Source organism: Gopherus flavomarginatus, chromosome 1 (genome assembly GCF_025201925.1).
Source record: "Gopherus flavomarginatus isolate rGopFla2 chromosome 1, rGopFla2.mat.asm, whole genome shotgun sequence".
Lineage (NCBI taxonomy): Eukaryota > Metazoa > Chordata > Testudines > Testudinidae > Gopherus > Gopherus flavomarginatus.
Window position 1 is genome coordinate 260,046,152 of NC_066617.1, and position 23,212 is coordinate 260,069,363.

At 42.6% G+C, this 23,212-nt stretch overlaps 1 protein-coding gene across 3 annotated transcripts in view; it reads left to right on the top strand.

Moving 5' to 3' along the window:
* Positions 1-2,054: 2,054 nt before the first annotated feature.
* TUBGCP3 (tubulin gamma complex associated protein 3) overlaps positions 2,055-23,212 on the top strand; it is a 108,435-nt gene continuing 87,277 nt past the window's right edge. For 2 of the 3 annotated variants that reach the window (XM_050948097.1, XM_050948108.1), the window contains exons 1-3: positions 2,055-2,268; positions 11,939-12,046; positions 15,600-15,667. In XM_050948097.1, coding sequence (XP_050804054.1) covers positions 2,193-2,268; positions 11,939-12,046; positions 15,600-15,667 — 252 coding nt within the window. In that variant the 5' untranslated portion in view covers positions 2,055-2,192. The remainder of the gene's footprint in view (positions 2,269-11,938; positions 12,047-15,599; positions 15,668-23,212) is intronic. The other variant, XM_050948102.1, reaches the window with a different exon arrangement.

Here is a 23,212-nt window from a genome sequence, read left to right on the forward strand (position 1 = left end):
GTTCTTTACAGGGTATATGAGTAACCACTCATGTGCTTTGATAGATGAAATGTATTTACATTAAGTCAAACACTTGAACGTCAGCAAATGCCAGTTTTAAGATAAGCCATTCAACCTTAATTCTACCTGTTTGGGCATCTATCATGTGCACTGAACGAGGAAAAAGTTTGTGGAAAAAGTGATAAGTGATCATCTAACTAAAGACTGTACCATAATGCATACACACAATAGAGCTGAATTAAGGTTGCACAGGTAACTACAACAGTGACATTTCCTAACTTTTGAGTGCCTGACTTTGCAAACTAAATAATTTGCCTTTATATCATTTTATAGATTTTTAATTTTTTAAAAGACTCAGGTCAAAACAAATTTTATTATGTACAGGTGTAACAACTCCCATATCATGCATTATCAGCAGGGTTTTAGACCTTGAATAGTCAGCATTGCAGAGCAGATTGTTAGCCCTTGAGCTATGGCAATAACTATACGAACTGGCTGCAGGAGAAAATTGTCCTGGTGTGGAGGGGCAGGTGTGATGGTCTGTTAGTTCCAGAGGGTTGTCATGGGAGCCTGGTCCAGCTCTTTCTAATCCCTGCAGGAGTTGTGGGAGCTTCTGTCCTATGTGGGACCATCTGAGGAGAAGATGGGATTCTGGGACTATGTGCCATGCCAGCTCAGGGTTGGGAGTGGGACTTTTACAAAGGATAGTGTTACGCAATGTAAATATATGGGTTACTTCTTGCTCCCTCTATAATTTAGTACAGACCACTTATATGAGTAAGAATTTCCAGGAGTGGCCCTTAAGTCTTCTTTTAACCACAGATGCACACAAGCAGCATTTTGCAAAGACGAATGTGTAACCCAGGGGTCAGTGTGTGTTATGTGTGATATCTCTCTGCTGCATCTACACAGTCTATGGGTCTATTTCAGTACTTGGCTAGAGATGCTTGCTCATTAGCTCAAGTGGAGACTCCTACTTTTAGTGCTAGGGCTTCTAGTGTTTTAGTCAAGGTGGTGGTCCATAACCAAGATGGAGGTACACATACACATATCTGCTTTCAAGAGGAACATGAAAAGCCTGATATTTCTGTCTTTCCTGACATCCTCAGCCACCTCCCTCCAAATAGCAAAATTTTCCCAGTGTCTCTGTCTTTTCTGTTCAACATCACTAATAAGTGGTGGAGCTACATAATCCCTAGCCAAGGTGAAGCCCAAACTCCAGAGATTATGGAGGCTGTAAATCTCCATCAGATGCTGCATCTGTAGCCGGATGGGCAAGCAGTGCAGGCATGGTATGATGGTTTCTTTTGGGCCACAACCTTGTTTGCATTGAAGATAGTTGAAATTTTTCCAGTGAAACAGTTTTTCCACAGAATGGAAATGTTTCAAGGGACAGTGAATTGGTAACAAGCATGTGTGAAAGGAAATTACCAAATGTTTCTTTTTGATGTTTGTTAGAGTAAGATTTATAATTTCAACTTTTCTATGAAATATGGGGTAACGTATAACATAAAAATGACATTGCTAAGCTGTAGAGAGCTATTGGGGAACATGGTATTTGGAGAAGGCAGATGAAATTTTGAATTTTCATCCTAGTTCAGGATGGAAACAAGTCTTGGAATTTTGCAATCTCCTGGGGCTGGACGGTCCGTATTTTGGCCGGCCCTCATTTGCAGCAATTCGGTGACATCACAGTGTGGTGGTGCAGCTGGTGACACAGAGCAGATAGGGTGACAGCCTGAAACAACCCTGGGGCATCACCACAGCGGGGAGCAGGAGAGTCTTGGGTCTGGCAGGGGCCTGCCAGACCCCCCCAACCTGTCATCATCACGGAGGGGGCGAGGGATCTGAATATTCCTGTCCTGATTTCTGTGCTAATCCCAGCCGCCCCCTGCGATGGTAACGGGCTCTACGTGTGGGTCTGGGATCAGGCTGTGGCTGAGAGGCCCGGAGGTCAGTTTGTGCCCCGGAACCTCTCCGCCGGGCTGTGTAAGGCGGGCGGGAGGTGTTCGGCGCTGCGCGCTCCGTATCTCCCCGCGCACAGGAGCATTGTGGGCGCTCCCTGCTTTCCGCGGGTTCAGTTAAAATGGCGCCCTAGGTAACGGGAGGCGGCGGTGGCCGTTAGGCTGTGAGGCGCAGGGCGCGCGCGCGCGCGGCAGTTGCAGAGGGAGGTCCCACGCCCCGGGGTGAGGATGGCGTGTCCGGATCAGAAGTCCCCCAACGTTCTGCTCCAGAACCTGTGCTGCCGCATCCTCGGCAAGAGCGAAGGTAACAGCCCCCCTCCCCCGCCCGGGAGCGCGCGGACAGCGCGAGCCAACGGGGCGCCGCCCCGCGCCGGGCCCGCGGCTGAAACTCAGGGCCCCTGCGTGCGTGCGGGTGGCGGCGGCTGTCAGCCCGCAGCAGCAGTGGGGCCGTGCCCGCCCTGAGCGGCAGCCAGACGCGGGCCGGGGGTGGAGAGCCCTGCCCCAAGGGAGAGGGGAGGGGAGGGGAGGGGAGGGGGTGGGGCGGCGGCTGAGAACCTGCTCCTTGCCGTGGCCCGGAGGCGGCTATGTGCCTGGCCGTGGCCCTGGGGAAGTGGAGGAGAAGGAGCCCGGGGAATAGATGGCGAGGGTGGGACGTGCTCTCCTTGTGTGTTTCTAGGATCCAGGAAAGGGAGAAGAGAGACCCAGTGGAGAGAGTGAAACTTCCATTTGCCGGCTGCTGTGGTAGCTGGGAAAAGGGGACACCCCTGAGCATCTCTCTCTCTTCTCTCCAAAGGGCTGCAACCAAGGAAGGGATTCACCCATTAGCAGCAGCAGCAGCAAAGTACTTAGGATTTGTCCACACTTACAGTGCTGGAGCGGTGCCGCTTTAGCGCTTAGTGAAGACTCTCTCCAGTCGGTGTAAGTGCTTCACCTCCCCGAGGGCTAGTCTACAGTACCCATGCTGATGGGTGAGCGCCCCTCTCGGCATGCTACTTACTCTACCTCAGTGGTCCCCAACATGGTGCCCGGGGGCGCCATCTTAATGCGCCCGCGTCCTAGCCCCCGGGAGAGCACCTGCCGGCGTTTCAGCGGGGACGCCTCTCGCTGATGCTGCTTGCCGTCGACAAGTGAAGTCATCGAGAGGCGTCGCTCTCAGATTTTGGTGGGGATGCCTCTCGATGATGTTGCTTGTCGACAGCAAGCGGCGTCATTGAGAGGCAATGCTGCCGAAATTCAGTGGCATTTCGGTGGGTACTCCACTGCCGCAGTGGTCCTTCGGCTGGCGCCTGCCAGCCAAAAAGGTTGGGAACCACTGCTCTACCTCCAGGGGGGAAGCATCTTCTGCTAACATAAAGGCTGTACACAGTGGCACTAGGTTGATGTAATTTAGGTCGCTTAGGGGGATATCTTTCATGCTCCTGAGTGATATAAGTTACATTGACTTAAGCAGTAGTGTGGACCAGCTTGAGAGGCGGTAGTTATGTCAATGGGAGAAGGCCTCCTGTTGACATATCACTATCTACACTCAGGGTTAGATTGGTATAACTGCATTGCACAGGGATGTATTTTCCATGCTTCTGAGTGACATACTTATAGTGACGTGTGTAGTGTAGCCCAGGGCTTAGTTTAATTCTGCTACTCAGAGCCTGAGGACAGCCACAAAACACTGTCAACAGCTGTGTGCCTGGCTCTTGCCCTGGAGATTGCCTAAAAGGTGTGTCTCACTTACCCCTTCTGTGAGAATGTTCATCCCCTTCCCCTGCTCTGTTACCCCCATCCTGTAGCTCAGCTCTGACCTGCTAATGGCCTGTGCTGGGCATGGCAGTAGCCATCTCTGGGCTGGAGCATTGGGCTAGATGGCAGCTGGCTAGACACTGAGCTGAAAGGCTGTGCTCCCTAGGGCTGGGGTATGCCTGGCAGCATACAGATCCTTGGCCTGTAGGTGTTAAATTTTGAAGTTCCCTGTCCCTTGCTGATTCTTAGGCTACATCTGCGCTACCTCTTTTGTTGATAAAGCTTATGTTGCTCAGTGATGTGAAAAAAACCCCAGACGCGATTGGTGTGGACAGCGTCTCCTACCGCTGCTCGTTGGGGGGTTGTTTAATTATGTCAATGGGAGAGCTCTCTCCCATCAGCATAGAGCGGCTACATGAGAGATCTTACGGCTGTGCTGCTGTAAGCTCTCTAGTGTAGATATGGCCTTAGAAGAAAAAGCTGCTTTCTGGATAGAGATGCTCTTCCCTGGAAGATGGGGGTTGGGGTGGCTTGTCACTCTCTTCCATGGGGAAGGGCATGCCTCTGCTCTCCCTCTTTTGATTCCTAGAAATATATAAGGAGAGCACTTCCAACCCTCTCCATCAATTCCCCGTCCTAATTTTCCTCCCTTCTCCATCACATAAACTCTTCTTTGCTGCTATCCTGTCACGCTGCTCTTCCATCGGCTGAATGAGGTCTACAAGGGCTTAGACCAGTGGTTCTCAACTTATTGTGGGCCGCATATATGATAAATATGTTACCTGGGCCACAGGAGCTGGGTGGCAGGGCAGCAGCAGCTCCCGGACCCCTGCCATGTGGGGCTGACCGGCTGCCCCGGACCCCGTGGGGCTGGCTGGGAGCCCCAGACTCCTGCCACGCAGGGCGGGCCAGCAGTCCCGACTGACCCCAATCCTGCTGTGATGGGGCAGCCTGGGCCCCACTGCTCTGGGAAGCCGGGAACTCAGACCCCACTATGTGGGCTGGCCTTTAATACACAGCTGAGCTGGGCCACAGCTGTGTGCTAGTTGGGCCGCATATGGCCAGCAGGCTGCAGGTTGAGAATCACTCGCTTACACAGATTTGTGTGGCTGCCCCCAGGCTTTGATCAGTAGTACTAAGTACTTGGTTGCTGCTAGAGGCTGAATCCCTGCCTTGCCTCCAGCTGCTTAGGACATGTCTACACATAAAACCCTGCAGTGGTGCAGCTGTGCTGGGATAGTGCTTCAGTGAAGATGCTACTGTGCTGGTGGGAAAGCTTCTCCCATTGGTGTAGTTAGCAACTGCCCTTGCAGAGGTGGATTATGTCAATGGGAGAAGCCCTTCTGTTGATACAATGCTTTCTACACTGGGGGGGTTAGGTTGGTATAACTGTGTCACTCAAGGGCGTGGATTTTTCACACCCCGAGCAATATAGTTATATCAGTGTAAGTTTGTAGTGTAGACCTGGCCTCGGGAAGATGAGAAGACGACACTCATGCTTTGTCCCCTTTTTCCAACTGCCATAATAGTAGGAAAATGGAAGTTTGACCTTGCCAGAGAAAATAACTTATTTGCTAACTGGGCAAATGAACTATTTAAAGTCTCGATAGTATTGTCTTATAATACCTACAACTTCTCAAGTCATATCCATTTCAACAAATGGTATGTGAATGCCGTCTGTCCTACTAGTATTCCTCTACCCCTATATGACGCTGTCCTCAGGAGCCAAAAAATCTTACTGCGTTATAGGTGAAACTACATTATATCGAACTTGCTTTGATCCACCAGTGTGTGCAGTCCCACCCCCCCCGGAGCACTGCTTTACTGTGTTATATCCGAATTCGTGTTATATCGGATCGTGTTATATCAGGGTAGAGGTGTACTTACATGACAGTTCCTGCCAGCAAGTGGTATTGTTGACTCAGTAGGCAAGATCTCTTCCCTGCGTTTCAGTTCTGAAGCAATGAATTCCCTAACTTTGTACTAGAGGCATTATACAGCAGGAGATGTTGCCTTTTTGAGATTAAATTTAAAACCAAGTTATAGACTACCTGTCGTCATTAGAGATCCATGGCCCTTGCAGCCTTTATTTTTTATTTAAAGTTAACTTTATTGATGTTATATTGTATCATTGAGGGTTTGACTCTGGTGGCTTAAGTCTCAAGTTAACAGAGTTATCACTGCTTGTTTTAAAGCTCATCGGAACACATGAAACCATAGGCAAGTAAAGTGTACAGTCACAAGAAGAAGGTCCACTATCTTTTATCAATTTTATTAAAGTTACCAACAAAGTTATGAATGTCACAGCATACACAACTCCTAGATATATCCATGCACCAATTATAACTACAGACGTACATCCTCCTAGATAGTGTTAGGGTCTGATGGGTCTTTTATGGATTGATCATCAATAAAAGGATGGTTCCTGCTGGAGTTCTTTCATAGGAAACTCAGTTTTCCCGCTCTGGGCAACTCCTTTTTATAATGTGATTCCTGTACATGCACAGAATGTAGAGATAGGCAGAAAGTGTCAGCCCTCTTTTTTTTTTTTTTGTATTGATCTGGTATGCCCTAGAACTTAAGGGGTCCTTGATTTCTGTAGGTTGTGTGGGTTCTCTTTATTCTCATTAGCGCTGATGCACGACCTGTATCCTGTGGTTAAGACACATGTTGGAGGCAGAAGTGCCTCTACAGCATTTTGTGATTTTTAAAATTAATCCTCTAGCTCAGGGGTAGGCAACCTATGGCACGCATGCCGAAGGTGGCACGCGAGCTGATTTTCAGTGGCACTCACACTGCTCAGGTCCTGGCCACTGGTCTGGGGGACTCTGCATTTTAATTTAATTTTAAATGAAGCTTCTTAAATATTTTAAAAACCATATTTACTTTACATACAACCATAGTTTAGTTATATATTATAGACTTATAGAAAGACCTTTAAAATGTTAAAATGTATCACTGGCACGCAAAACCTTAAATTAGAGTGAATAAATGAAGACTCGGCACACCACTTCTGAAAGGTTGCCGACCCCTGTTCTAGCTATTTTCCCTCAGTATTGCCACTTGGTACCTCTTTTCCCATAATCGTAGGGCATCAGGTTATTCTTCTGTCCCTTACTTATTTCAGCATGTCTTATCTCCAAGGCCTAAAATAGCTAAGTTAAAAATCTTGAAGGCCTCCGCCTACAGGTCTCGTATTTCAGCCTTTCTTACTTAGATATCTAATACATGATTATTTTCTTCTAAATACTGATCAGTCTTATACTTCTATTATTCTACAATTTAACTGTATTTACATACAGTGATGTGTGATGTTATGATTAAGGTGTTACAATAAATGAATAATAAACTAAAATAATGGGCTACACCTTTCAGACTTAGGGGACTTAATTCCAATGTCCTGGACAAAAAACAGTTTATATAGCTATAAATTCCCTGTCTAACAGTTCCCATTGAAATTTCAGTTGGAAAAGAGATTGCCCTAACTACACCAACTGTACAGAATTGTCACTTTTGAGTCCTTGATCTTTAGCACAAGACTACAACTACTCCCTTAGTTCCTTAAGGCTTTTTGATAGTTGTAGGCAGTGATTATCTGTGCTGTGTAAGACAGCCCCTTGTTAGCTATTTATACCATCCCTTATTGAGATCAGTACTGTTATCTGAATGTCACTCAGTTCCTTCTTTGGTAACCAGGAAAAGAGCATTCCTTATTCAATTTTTGGAACTGAAGACTTTCTTTTCATAAGACTCCAGTGCCTGTCTTGATATTTTTGGGGCTGCTTCAATGTGCCTTTGTAGGTCTAGCTCCAGCATAAAGAAGCTTTCCAGTTAGTCACTTCCTTTGTATTTTTATTTAAAAAAAAAAAAAAGTCACTCTCATAATAATTCATCTGTGTCATGGAAATGCTTCAATTGAAACTTCTAGTTCTAGTGAGGCGTGTAAGATGCTCTGTCTAGTGGGATTTGGACTGTGGTACAGCTTGAAAAATATGAGGAAATATCCGCCAGTCTTGTTATCACAGTCTGTATCTTGGAACAACTCCAAAAGTGTATTAACCAAGGCAAAGCTGGCAGACCTTGTGAATTTTCCAGCTCTGTCAAGTCCACTTCTTGGAAAACTTGTCTTGCCTGAAGACTCAACTCTTGGTATCTTGTTCTTTAAATAACTAACATGCTTGAAGTATCTAAGATGATGTTTCCCTCTGTTTCTAAGGCCATTTTCACTGATGTGATCATTTAGTTTTTTGAGATCTCATTAATGACTCTTCTAATGACTCTTCTAATTCTAATTCTGCTCTGATAACTTTTGTCACAGGGATACACGAGTAGAGTTAGTCTTCCTGTTCAGATTATATATTTATATAATTCATGCCTGTTTATGATCTCTAGCTGAGTATTGGACAGCTAGCTCCTTTAATCTGTGGTGTCCCTTGCGGTTAGAGTGAAGGAAAAATCTGTAGCTGATGATCAGTATAATACACTATGTTTCATACAGTAATGTACTCTGATATATTTTATAGCATCTTATATGCAGGGCTTTCAGAGAACTTAGAAATATTGAGTGAAAACTTGTAACTCAACTGTGAGATAAAACCCATCTCCTTATGTCAAGGGAAGAAAACATATGAATGGTTGGCTAAGCTGGCAAGAAATTCACTCTGGGGAAAAGGTCCTCCAGAAAAGTTTATTCTAATTGCTGATGAACTCAGAGGAGCCTTCTTCAAATAGGCTTGTTTACTACACTGCAAGATGAATCACTGTTTTTGCCCACCAAGGATTCTCCCTCCTTCCCTCTTTAGTTTTTCTACGCTTTTCACATGTAGTTTGTTTAAAGCTCCTTTTAGGCTTTGAAATGGAACATGAAAAGTGCATCATACAGTTCTGATAAGTCACACTGTGGAGGTGGAGGGGGAGGGGAGGAATGAATGCATGCATAAAGGACATTCTCTACTAAGTGTCGGAAATTTGCATTTGCAGATGGAATATAAGAATCTACTTTGGGCAATTCAAATTAAGATTTTATAGATCTTGAATTATTGTTTGTTTGTTTGTTTGTTTCTCCTCCTCCTGAATGTAGCAAGCTTCTTACACTGTCTTTAACTTTTATGTATTTGGTAAATATAGTCGCTTACAATTAATGGCGTTATTCCACTATGTTTGTATTCGTAATTTTTAGAATTTTGACAGTCTTCTGCTTGCTTCCTTTCTCTGCATAAAAAACTCACATCAGAACACTGAAAATTAAATCACTTCTTCCGTAAACAATTTCATCCTACCTGTCTATTAGGCATATCAAGATGACAGTGTTGTATAGCAGTTGCACTTGTTTACATATTTATACAATGAAGTGTGTATCATGTGTGTACACTTATATTTTAAGTTCATCTCATGTCTCATGGACATTTGGGGGAGAAAGACAATTCAACAATACATGTGCTGCTTATGTAATAAATTTCCTGTGTGAGTTGCTTTTGGACATATTACTGTTAAATATATCTTTCTTTCTTTCTTTCTTACGACTTCTGTATGCCATCTTGCTTTTTCTGTACCTGAAGTCAGGAATCAGACACCAAAAGTACTCCCACAGAAAGAGTCTCTTGCAAATCAAGGACTTTGAAATCTTGGTGGGATAGGTAAACATTTTGATTCAAAGCTATTGTATGACTGCAGGTCCAATATGAATCTTAAGAAAAGTCTCAAATTCTGAAGGTTAGTCTCGCCAATTCTTAAAGAAGGGACCAAAAGTTCGTTGGTTCAGTCTTAGCAGAGAGCAAGGACTGAATGGATAAAGAGACTGAATTACCATTTTGGCAACAGATGGTCTCTCCAAGTCAGGATAACCCAAAATATCCTTTTTAGGGTTAAGTCTCTCACTGATGAGGATTTGTTTTAAAATGTTGTTGTTAAATTGAATATGGGTAAGATTTCAAAATAACTGTTCAGAAACTTTGCTGCTTTTGTCCCATAATCTGCACAGCAAAATCATATTGCCCCACAGAATTAGAAACATAGGTAGACTTTTACATTGGCGAATGTAGAGGCAGTTTTCAAGGGCACAGATACCATTATTTCAGAATTAAACATTTTGTTAATTTCTTAGACACACAGAAAGCAATACAGTTTTACTTGCTACAAAAGAATGTGTTTATAATTGTAACACATGTACACCATTAACTGTGACCCAAAATAAATGTTGTTTTTACTGGTAATCTCAAAATATAAATGCAATAGATTTGAAAAATAGAAATTGTATTGATCAGCTTCAAATGCAAGTCCCCATACCATCGTGGGGCTATAAATTGATATCATAGTCACTGTCCTAATAGACAGTATATGCAACTCCCTCTCAAATAGGTGCTGTAACAAAAGTTCTAGTGCCTGTAATGAGGGGGATGTATAGTGGTGGTATAGTTGTTTCAGTCGCAGGATATTAGAGAGAGAAGGTGGGTGAGGTAATATCTTGTATTGAACCAACTTCTGCTGGTAAGAAAGACAAGCTTTGAAATGTTGACTGACTGCTCTCCCATATATCCCTTAAAAGTATCTCTAGATAATAAAGAGGTACACTTAAAATTAATATTTCAGAGTTAAGGTATTGTAATTAAAACATACATTTATTTATAGTAGTAAAAATGTGGTGTGCATGGCCAGTGGAAGATTTTTGATGTACCTGCTCTTAAGTGCTTGAATTTATGAAAATATGGTGATTTACCTTGCACTTTAACACCCTCAACAGTTTTTGAAATGCATTTTTTTGTTTTAAGATAGCGCTGTAGCTCAATTTCTGTGACTTGCAAATATATTTGCAAAAGCATAAAGTGAAGACCTTTATGTAACTCTGCACATATACAGAGCCAAACCTGCCATAACAACTAGTAATATCTGAATACTTACACCAAAGGTCAAACGATATGATGGCATTGTTATATAATATAGTTTGTCAGACTTTTCCACCTGGGACCTCAAATCCACCAGCTATTGCTTTTCGGGACTCGCTCAAATTCTATAGCCCACTAATTTGAGTTTGCTGCAAAAATCCTTGGAGAGTGGGGTTGGATAAGTGGTATTTGAGAGGTAGTGCTAGAGCAGGAGGAGCGGAGAATGTTGTCTTCCTCCCTTAAGCTGAATCCTAGTGCCAGTGGAATTTTGCTGGTTTTTTTTCTTTCTACAGCGCAGACGGTACCCGCTTCTGGGTTGCTTTGCGTGGGTGGAAAAACTGAGGATTAAGCTGATTCTTCCTTTGTTAGTGTTAGATGTTGATCAAGGTTAAACTAGCACTCAGATGTGCTGGTTAATTGTCTTCCATTGCCAATTTGAGATGAGAGCTCAGTGTTTGAGTGGTTTTTCTACACCTTGCCCTTCTCTGCCATATGATTAGCATGCTGCTATACTTAAGTGTCTCCACTATGAATTTTATCTCTAAAATAAGTATATGATAAGTTTATTGTGATCATAATGAAATTGATTGTGACTAGTTGGATTTTTATAGGTTTTAAATGGAACTGGAGGCATACTTTTTTATTTATTTTTTTTAGTAGAAAGTTACTGGGGTAAAGTACTTGGTCCTTGTACATAACAGTTTAAGAAACTGAAAGATAATTTTGGTAGGGTGAAACAGTAAATAGTTTTAATTGATTTGTCAAAACTAATGAATAAACGTGGTGTAAGAGTTACAGCAGATCTCTAATTAGTATGTTATATTACTATGGAATTCTGTAGTTTAACTTCAGTAAATCTCCAGTTTGATTCATGACCTTGAAATCTGCTCTTGGGGAGCCTGGAATTCAGACTTGCAGAATGCTTAGACTAGGGAGGAAAAAGAGATCATGCACCCTCCTTTTTCAGTTTGTGTGAATATTGGCCCATACCGAAGACATGTTATTGACTGAACTGTTCATGTTTGTAGATAGTACTGATGTTTGTTGCATGAAGCAAGATGCTAAGAAATATGCTGACAAAAGGAGGTGCCAGCATTTTTAAATTGAGTTTACTTCCATAATTGGATATGTGCTCTTGTGATTGTTTCTGCATAAGAGCATACAGGACAAAATACCCATGCAAGCTAGTATGAGGGGAAAGATTTGATCTAGTTGCTATCATATTTTATCTCGCATTTGAAACATCTACATTTTTTATATTTTAATTTGACTTAATCACTTAGTAACATGGCAGCTCTTATTTATTTTTTCTTCATTTTAAAAGTCGGCTTAACTAATTTTTTTCCCTCCCTCTTTCAGCTGATGTAGCCCAGCAGTTTCAATATGCAGTGAGAGTTATTGGAAGCAACTTTGCTCCTACTGTTGAACGAGATGAATTTCTTGTTGCGGAGAAAATCAAGAAAGAACGTATGTCTGGCTTTCTTTCATCTTCAGTAATGTAGATCTGAATAATTTTAAAATGAATCAATATGTTTTGTAGAAGGTGAACATTCTAACCGCATTCTAAGTATATTTTAAAATACCACGTCAAATACCAGAAACTAGCTCTATAAGCAATAAGGGTGAAATTTACTCACCATAAACCTTAAATTTGACTCTAACAGGCAACTTTTAAAGTCAGGAAATGCCAAAGTGAGTTTTACACACACCTCAAATACAAAATACACTTTTTATAGTTTTAAAAAAAAATACTCTGTTCTATTGCACTTTCTCTGCTTTGATACAAGAGCACCAAATGTAGTATGAAAGCAGTAGGGGTGCAGTAGGCGTAAACCTGTCACATTGGATCAGGATTAACATACATCATCGGTTAGAACTCCTCTTAAAGAATGTCTAAGGTAGAGTTCACATTGCCTTCTCCACAGAAGAATTGCAGAATTCTCCAACTCAAATTTTCAAAGCACAAATATTCTTCGATATGGACCTTCAACTCTGAAGGTTTTCTATGTATTTTGGTCATCATTACGTAATGCAGCATATGCACCTGATTTATGCAGTAGATTTGACACCAAGAGTTTATAAACTTACTCTTTCCATTTCTCCCCACCTTGCCCTCCTCCCCTAATTTTGTAGGTTGAGTGAGCCCTCATGAAAAGAAATAGTGGGTTATATCCTTATTAACTCTTACTTAAGAATTGTAGTGCCGGAAGTGATTTTAGTTGCAAAAGTGTCCTTAACTGGTAGCTTTTAATACTGGCATGTAGAGTATTTGACACATTTATTTTTGTTACTATGTAAAGGTTTTTATAGATTATTGCTTCATTTGGAGTCTATATGATTATTTTTACTGTAATGTGGTCTTTCAAATGGCTGCTTTAAAGCTTAAGGCAAAACTCCAATTTCCTGAAGAAGCCTTTCCTGTTTAACTGGTTAGATGATTGAGACTGAGATACATTCTTTTGATGTATCGAAGTACTATGCCAAACTATTTCCACCTATGCTCTTTACCTTCTGTGTGATGTTGGGCAAATCACTTCACTTCTCTGTGCCTTACTTTTCCCATGTGTGGAATGGTAATAATTTGCTTTCCATTAATAAATCTCAAAGAACTTTACAAAGCTTTCTGTAAGAGCTAAGGATTAGACCCACAAGGGAGTTTAGGCACCTGACTGCCATTCTAGATGCCTAAACTGAAAGTTTAGATTTTCAAAAGATCTCCTAACCCTGGAGAAACCTAAAATCACCTAAATTTCTGTTGGTGGGCATGCACAAAGTTGTCTAAATTCTGACACTACTGAACTGCTCTGTGTTTAACTCGTGCCTAAATCCTGGTCGCTTCCTCAAACTAGGCTTTCCCACACTATCCTACCTCCAGACCCTGATCCAGTAGAATGCCCAGAGACTGGCAACTGGATCAACCTCCACACACAGCACAGAACTGGCAGTGATATAGTTCTCTCCCCACCCCACCCCACTTACACCAATAGCCCAGAGGTGAGAGGACTCATCCAGGATGTAGAAATGTTGGTTCCAAATGCCCCTCTGCCAGATGTAAACTTGAGCCTATGTCTCCCTCATCCCAGATGAGCACTCTAACTATTGGGTTGTTGGCTATTCTGCAAGGGGAGGTGGGTCTGTCCAACCCTCCAGTTGAAGCTGTTCCACTTTTTATAAAATATTTATTGGACCAGAGAGAGAATGAATGACTGTAACCCAGTGGTCAGGGAACTCATGTGGGACTCCCAAATTCTAGTCCCTGCTCCAATGATTGATGATTTAACAAGTGAAAAACCATTGTGTGTAACTGACTGACTCACTCTCATCCCAGAATGCCCAGTAGACTAGGTGTTTGGGCATTCACCTGGGGTATGAAAAACCTGGGTTCAAGTCCCTACTTCACATAAGGACATCAGGCAGAACTCAGGTGAGTGTGCTAACCAGTAGGCTATAGGGTATAAATGGACAGCCACCACCTTCTCCCCAGCACTTACTACTGGCTAGCTTAGGCAGCTCCCTACTTATCTTGCTGGCTTTTGTGAATCCCATACTTAGGCAATTGATATAAAAAAATCCAGACACTTAGAAGTGGAGACATACAAGTCATGAGAGCATAAGTGCAACTTTAATAAATGTGAGACCAGGTCTATATAGAGACATTCAGGAAAGTTAAGGTGACTCAGCTAAAGGTACAAAGTCAGTGCATGCTAAGACCACCTTACTCTTGAATAAAAACATCCACATGGGGTTTTAACGGGTTTTAACTTCTCATATTTAGTTGTTTTGACTTAACTTTTTCTGGAGTGTCGCTGTAAAGTATCTCCTCACTTAACATTGTCCCGGTTAACATTGTTTTGTTGTTAGGTCGCTGACCCTTTAGAGAACATACTCCTTTAAACTCCTGCAATGTTCTCTTATAACATTGTTTGGCCCTACCCCCCGCCTACTGCTCCTGCTGGGGAGCAGGATGGGGGCACGGGCTTCCCCCATTCTGCTCACCTAGCTTTCCAGCTGAGGAGCGCAGTCGGGGCGCAGGGGCTTGCCCAATTCCACCTGCCCAGCTTTCCAATGGGGGAGCGGGCAAGCCCCCACTCTGCTCCCGTGGAGCGCCAGGTAGGCGGAATGGGACAAGCCCCGCGCCCTGACCCTGCTCAACAGCTGGAATTCCCAATAGAGTGCCCCAACCCTGCTACGGCCTTGCCTCAACAAAGCTTCACAATCATCATTGGTGAATACAGTATTAAACGGTTTGTAAAAGTTTTAAATAATTTTAAACTGTATATGTATATAATGTCTTTTGTCTGGTGAAAAAAATTTCACTGGAACCTAACCCCACGTATTCCCGTTAATTCTTATGGGGAAATTGGATTCGCTTACCATCGTTTCATTTAAAGCTGCATTTTTCAAGAACATAACTAGGACGTTACATGAAGAGTTACTGTATAGGCAAGTCCTTACCTATATTTATTTGTAGAATGTTGTAGATCATCAGAAAGAGCTATAATACCTCAGAATTGTAATGGAATACAATTTTATCTCTGTCAATGGCTTGCTTACTTATGGCCCAACTGGTATGGACCCAAAGTCGTTATCATAACACCTGTATAGTGATTGTGAAGTGAATAGATGATCTTTGCTAGATGCTATTTTGCAGAAAAAAATAGAATAACTCTTGGGACCTCTGTCTGCGGTCTGGGGATATGTCTTCACTGGAATAAAAGAACAGCGGCATGGACATTGCTGGCCAGGATCAGCTGATTTGGGCTTGGACTGTGGAGCTAAAAATTGTTGTGTAGATGTTCGGGCTGACGCTGGAGTCTGGGTCAGCTGCAGGTGTTTGATTAATCTGTAGACATACCCTTAGAGGCTAAGAAGTGCATGTGTATGGAAAATGAACTCTGTCTTTATCCTCTTGCTTTCCTCCCATGCCATAAATTGCACAAATGTATCAATACAAAATAATGTTGTTACTATAATTGACGAATTAAGTTTCGTACCCTAAGAAGCTTTTTCCTCTTGACAGTTGTGCGACAAAGAAGGGAAGCGGATGCTGCTTTGTTTTCAGAACTTTACAGAAAACTCCATTCACAGGTATAGTAATGTGTGGCTTTACCAATAATTTCATTCTTACAATCTGTTTCTTCTGGACTTGCTATTAAATTGCCTATAGTTCAAAATGTAAGAAACTAGCTTGGATTAAAGTAAAACTGGAAAATATCAGCAGTGTTTTGGTTTGCGTATAACTGCATAAAGGACATTTTATGGGAAGGAAGTAGCTTTTGCAAAAATAGAAGTGTTTACTTTTTTATGTGTAAAATTGAAGGATTATCTCACTGCCACTTATTTTTAGGATAATGTGTCCTGAAGTGTATCGATGTATTGATTTAGAAGTTAAGCAGTCCTCTTATTTTGAGTTTTTAAGTGATCTGAGGTTTTCATGTTGAAGGTTAAGGGTTTTGCTGACTTTGAGAGTTCTCCTAACACACAGGCACTTGTCAAAGAGCAGTGTATGTCAGTCTTTTCTGACAACGGAAGGTAATATGTAGAGTCTATGTATCAGAAGAAGGGGGAGTCTAAGGCTAGAATTTCAGATGAGGTGGAAAGAAATCAATACTTTAAATGTGTCCTGAATTCTCAAACTTGAACATCTATCATGTTTGACGAAAATCTCAGTGAAACTGAGATAGACAGTATCTTACATCATCTGTTCTGTGTAGTGTGATAGGGAGAAATATTGTAGGGATATTTTTAGTTAGCAAAAACCAATGTGAAGGATTAAAATTTCATAGAATAGACTTTAGGGTCCGAAGGGACCAATGTGATAATCTAGTCTGACCTCCTGCACAAAGCAGGCCACAGAACCCTACCCCTCCACTTCTATAACAACCCCCTAAACTATGGCCAAGTTATTGAAGTCTTCAGATTGTGGTTTGAAGACCTCAAGGTGCAGAGAATCCATCAGCAAGTGACCCATGCCCCACGCTGCAGAGGAAAGCGAGAAACCTCCAGGGCCTCTGCCAATCTGCCCTGGAGGAAAATTCCTTCCCGACCCCAAATATGGCGATCATCTAAACCCTGGGCATGTGGGCAAGACTCACCAGCCAGCACTCAGGAAAGAATTCTCTGCAGTAACTCAGATCTCATCCCATCACCGACCACTGGGCATACTTATCTGCTGGTAATCAAAGATCAATTGCCAAAATTAAGCTATCCCATCATACCGTCCCTTCCATAAACTTATCAAGCTTAGTCTTAAAGCCAGATATGTCTTTTGCCCCCACTATTCCCCTTGGAAGGCTGTTCCAGAACTTCACTCCTCTAATGGTTAGAAACCTTTGTCTAATTTCAAGTCTAAACTTCCTAGTGTCCAGTTTAATCAGTGGTTTTCAACCTTTTTTCATTTTTAGACTCCTAAAAATTTTTTGAATTGAGGTGCAGACCCCATTGGAAATTCAACCTGTGATCAGTTGCCCCCTACTGTAGAAGTCTTAGACTGAAAACTGACTGACTGAACAGAGTTCAGCTATAAATGTTGCACATTCTTGGCATAGCATTTAATGTGACATGAGAAAGGGCGCTAAACTGGGGACTTCTATGATAATGACAACACTTCTGGGTTTTGACCTGTAGGTGTGGGTATTCACATATTTTTGGTTGATCAGAAAAACACAATGCCTGTTCTGGGATCTGAAACGTTTTCATCGTCACCTTATGTGGACACCTTAGACGTAGTTTGTGGGCACCCAGAGGTCTGTGGACCACAGGTTGAAAACCATTGTAATAAACAATTATTAACATGGTTCAGTGACCACCCCTTATCTTAAAGGGGGAAAAATAACTTGTGTTAAGTAGGATATAAAAATGGTTCTACTAAGGATATTGTGGCAGTGAATTCTAAAGGCTAATATAATTGAGAACAAGAGCTTAGCAAGATCACATGAAAATGGGACACTTATATGGAGAACATCCAGAGTTACATCTAGAAAGAGTAAAAATTCCATACAGTAGTTTGGAAGGAATATAAACCCTCATACTTTTGGGCATAAGTCAGTCTCTGACTTCAGTGGGTTAGGAAGAAACAGCTGCTCACTCCAAGACTTTTTTAGCACTTTTTTGTGAAGCATCTGGTACTGTCCATTGTCAGAAAGAATACTAGACTCTATGGGACCATTGATGGGTAGTACCTGTCTCATTACAAATGAGAAACATTCAGTAAATCTAATTGCTGTGTTTAGGTCCCAGTCCTGAAAACACTTATGTACTTAATTTTAAGACGTCATTAGAGTTAAGCATATGCTTTAGAAAAGTAAGGTCCTAAGCCTGAAAATACCAGTGTTGTTGCTAAGCTTATCAGCTGACCTTTACTCCTTTTTTCTTTCTTTCCCCATCCATTCCACATATCTACAAGATATCTTTTCTAGCTTCTGTAGTGATGGACAGTGTCACCAGGTTGCAGTAGGCTCCATCATCAGTTCTTCCATTTCAGCAGCACTAACTTGCAGCTGTCCTCAGGCCTACTGTCAGCAGTCTTGCTACCTTGTTCTTTTAAGGTAGCTTTTGTGTGTGTAAAATAAATACATACACGCACCCGCTGCTATTGATCTAATGTAGTATTATTATAGCTAGCAGTTGGTAAGAGTAATGTGAACACACAGCATATGAAAACGACCACAATTTAAACCATTATAACACATATATGCACAAATGCCATACATTGCTTGAAGCAGAATAGTAGATGATGTGAGCACAGTTACAAGAATGTGACTATAACATAGTTAAAATTTTTTAAACAGTCTTTAACGTTCTGTTCCCCCCCTCCCCCATTTTGTTAGTTGACATCTACCAGAACAAGCCTATAACTATTTCATAGGCATTGTTTGGAACCTTCTTCCCTCCTCCCCATTTCCCTATACCAATCTCTCTTAAATGCTTGTCATTGTAGCATCTAAGCACTAGAATGATTTCTTTTTTCTCTTTTTGAAAAGTGCACACACTATGGTTTCTGAATGCTAACAGTAGTGTAAAGGGACTGTTGGCCCCTTACTGAAACTTAATGGGATTTCTTTAGTTGTTCATCTCCCAGTTCAAAAGAAAGGGGAAGGGCCAATGAGAAATCAAAATCGTGAGACTGACAGTCCACAAGGCCCATGGGGAGAGGCCAGCAGTGCAGGTTAACCTGATTGACAAGGCAGGTAGGCCAATGAGAGAGTCAGGAGCCTGCGGTCTGGTCCTCCTTCAGAACTGCCTGAGCCAGAGTAGCACACAGCTAAGGAGAGAGCAGCAGCCTGAATTGAGCTGGAGGCAGAGCAGCAGCAGCCAGAGCCAGAGGGTCCAGAGAAGCAGCCTAGAAAGCAGAACTGGGCTGGAGGCTCAGCAGCAGCATGGAGTCAAAGCAGTGCCGGACCTAGAGCGGTGCAGAGCAGCCATGGCTGAGCTACAGCAGTGAGCTGCAGGCCCAGAGCTGGGGAGCGTATGCACTGTGCCATAAGTAACACTGGCATCAAGTGCAATGAGCAGCTGGAGAGAACGAGGGCCCAGCGCAGGGACACATCACCAGACAAGGTCTTGCAGGTTGGACTTGGAGGGGGGTCGTGACCCTGCTGGGAGGGAGGGCTCGTGCTGGGCAGAGAGGGGGGGCATGTGGCCACCACCAGAGAATATCTGACCCATAGTATCCCTGCAGTGCAACCAGGGCCTGGGAAGGAGTTCTGGGACATGTGAGGAATGGACTGTGAACTTTTCTTACATCCTAGAGCCTGCTGTTTGTGGTTTCCATATGCACATAGTGTTCCTTTCTGTTTGATAAATTATATTTTGTTTGAACTTAATGTAGTGCTCACTGGGCCAGGGAAGTTGCTGGTGTGGAGACAGTACCCTGAGGTGGGGACACCTTATCCCTGTCCCAAATGACCATGATGAGACTGGGGGTGTAGCCTCCCAGGAATCCTGGGCCCAACCTTATTGGGGTTACAAGGCACTGCCTCACAGGAGAGGGAAAGGGAAGTCCTTAAGGTCAGGCAAGCATCTGGGTAAAGGGTGTTGGAGCAAGGGACTCAGGTACTTTTGCTGTCTGATAGCCAGGAAAGTTCCCCACAGTAGCAGGACCATTCCCCTGCTTACAGTAGCTACACAACTGATTCCACAGAAATATTTTTTTTGTGCTGTTAGATGTTGTATTAGCCATAAAATGTGGAGGAAAAGATTTTCATATGTGGGTGGGTGATGGTGTGGATATGTGTTTTATGATTAACTTAGTTTCCAAGACTGTTGCAAAATATCTCTTTCAAAAGTGTAGTAATTACTTTTCCTTTAAAGTGAAAGCTGCTTGGTACTTGTGAATTCCATCTCCGCTCCCTGGACTCACGAGGCCAGTTCATATGTATTTAGTGGGATATATCTAATGATCCAACAAGCTATATTTGTTGTTCATCAGTTGACATTAAGATTTATCACATCACGGCTGGCCAGTACATCAAAATCTGACATCATTGTTCTTCCTCCTGCTTCCCCTCTGTTAATGAGATATTCGCTGGTTCAGTTGTTTCCAGCGGGTGGCATTTGGATGCCCTGCCCAGTTTGCTGAATATCTGAACTAATCACAGAAAGGAGTAGTCATCTGACCTATGGGGACTTCTAACATACATTTTTGTTTTTTTACAGCACCTAGTACAGTGGTCAAAGTCCATGACTAGGGCTCTTAGGTGCTATGATAATACAGGAAAGGGGTAAATATCAAGGGTGGCCAAACTGTAGCTCGCGAGCCACATGTGGCTCTTTTACCATTAAAATGCAGCTCGCAAGCCTCCTTCCCACCCCCTATTCTCCCCTACCAGACTGGGTTGGCAGTGGGGGAGAAACTTGGGACCTCTGCCTTGCAGTGAGGTGGTGGGGTAGGAGCTTCTGTCCAGTGGGGAGGAGGGTCTCTGGGCTTCAGCTATGCGGGGCTCATCTGCCTGGGTTTGGGGCTTCAGCAGGAGCGAGGCTGAGGCCCCAAGCCCTGGCTCCCAGCAAGTGTGCTCTGGCTCTTGAGCTTCTAAAGATTATTGTATGTGGCTCAGAAGGCCAGTAAGTTTGGCCACCTCTGGTGTGTATATATAATACCTATCTTTTAAAAAGGGGATCAAAGAGGACCCAGGGAATTTATAGGCCAGTCAGCCTAAATTCAGTACCTGTAAGATGCTGGAACAAATTATTAAACAATCCATTTGTAAGCACCTAGAGGGTAATAGTGTTATAAGGAATCTGTCAAGAACAAATCATGCCAAACCAACCTAATTCCCTTCTATTGACCGAGTTACTGGCTTAGTGGATGGGGTGGGGGTGGGGGGAAGATGACATGTTATCTAGATTTTTAGTAAGGCTTTTGACACACACATGACATTTTCATAAGCAAACTAGGGAAGTGTGATGTAGATGAAATTTACTGCAAAATGGGTGCATAATTAGTTGAAAGATCATACTCAGTAGTTATCCATGACTGTCTGTCAAAGTGATGGGAAATATTTAGTGGCGTTCCCCAGGAATCTTGTCAATATTTTGGTACTAGACAATATTTAATTACTTGGATAATGGAGTGGAGGGTATGGTTTTTATAAAATTTGAAGATGACACCAAACTGGGAGGGACTGGTAGCACTTTGGAGGACAGGATTAGAATTAAAAATGATCATGACAAATTGGAGAATTGGTCTGAAATCAACAAGATGAAATTCATGAATGACAAATACAAAGTACTACAAGTAGGAAGGAAAAAGTCAAATGCACAACTACAAAATAGGGAATAACCATTTTGCTAGGCAGTAATAATGCTGAAAAGATCTGGAGTTTTATGGTGCATCACAAATTGAATGAGTCAACAATGAGATGCAACTGTGAAAAAGACTATTATTCTGTGGTGTATTAACAGGAGTGTTGTATGTAAAACACAGGAGGCACTATGTCTCAGCTGGAGTGTTGCATCCAGTTTTGGTCACTGTAGTTTAAAAAATATATGGATAAATTGGATAGAGTCCAGAAGAGAGCAACAAAAATGATAAAAGGTTTAGAAAAGTGGCTCTCAACATTTCCTCCTTACAAAATCTGACCTAAAAATACAAGTGTCCTAGCACACTGTTACTGAAAAATTGCTTAATTTCTCATTTTTACTATATCATTATAAAATAAATCAACTGGAATATAAATATTATACTTACATTTCAGTGCACAGTATATAGAGCAGTATAAACAAGTCATTGTATGAAATTTTAGTTTGTTTGATTTTGCTAGGGCCTTTTGGGCATCAGCTGTTCCTTCCTGTCCCCACTGGGGGCTCCATTGTGAGGGTGGCACCACTACCCAGTTCCAGCTTGCTCCTGGCGGCTCTGGCCCCTGTGCTCCCCTCCAGGAGGCCCCTTTTCCTGCACAGTTTTAGAGCATCCTTTGAGTGGGCAGGTATTGCTGGTCAGGTGGGGAGTGTGGGGATGCTCAGAGGGTGGGCCAGCATGGGGATGCTGCAGCTGGGGCTGGCAAAATAGCACAGGGGCCAGAGCTGCTGGAAGCCTGAGGTGAGGTGGAACTGGTTAGTGGGACCATCCTTGCAGTGGAACCCTTGGCAGCATAGTTTATGTCCAACAGGCCAAGCGAAGACCCCATGTGGCCAGATCTGGCCTGCCAGCCTCTAATTAAACAACACTGTTCTAGAAAGTGACCTTTTACAAAATTATCTAGGGTTCTTCATTACAAATTGTCTCAGAAGATGGAAGACAGAGAGTCCGTGACCATAGAAATCTAGTGATTGGACATATGATCTTACTTGGATCATCTGTCTCTGTATACTTTACCACAGAGAAGGATACTGGAAACTATTAACATAATATTTAATTTAATTAAAGTTAAGGGCCTTTCTATTGAAGAAATGGAAAAAGAGAGGTAGAAGTGCATGGATCACAATTTCTCCATTTTTGTGATTGTAACACTGGTTTTAAACAAATTACTAGAGTTAAGTGCAAAACCAAAATTGTAAAGATTTCTTACATACAGTTGAATTTCCTGATTTGGTAAGGTTGCACTGGTACAGAATTTAGACAAATGAAATTTAGAAGAGGGGAAAAAAATCACTTTTTTGGAAAATTCTGTAAACTCTCGTTCTCCTCACTCTGCTACTGATTCCCCGTGAAGTGATACATCATTAACCTGTTTGAAAGTTGTCAGCCACCAAACTCCTTTATATTTGTGAGTTAGTGGTTTAGAATAGAATATATGCTTCCATGTGTACTAATGTGCAGTGAAAACGAGGAAACCTTTATACACTTGTCCTTATTACTCCTTACAAGAATACACTGGAATTCATCTGACACAGCTGTACCATTAAGTTATCTCTTGCAGGTCAACTTTCCTACTGAGATTTAAAAGATTGATAATGCTGTGTTTCAAGATAGCAGCCAACACAGCTCCACTTTTCCTTTCTCTTGGTTATTGTTTTGGTACAGTCCAGAGTTGAGTGAGCTCTGTGCTTCTGACTTCATAAATAGTCTGGTAGTTTCCTTTGTCTCTGTGTTCTTCATGGAGATTACTATAATCCCAGGTTAGAGATCCCCCTTATTCTGGAGCCTCCCTGCAGGGGGATCAGCAGAGAAAAGGCAGCTATTAGTTAGATTTC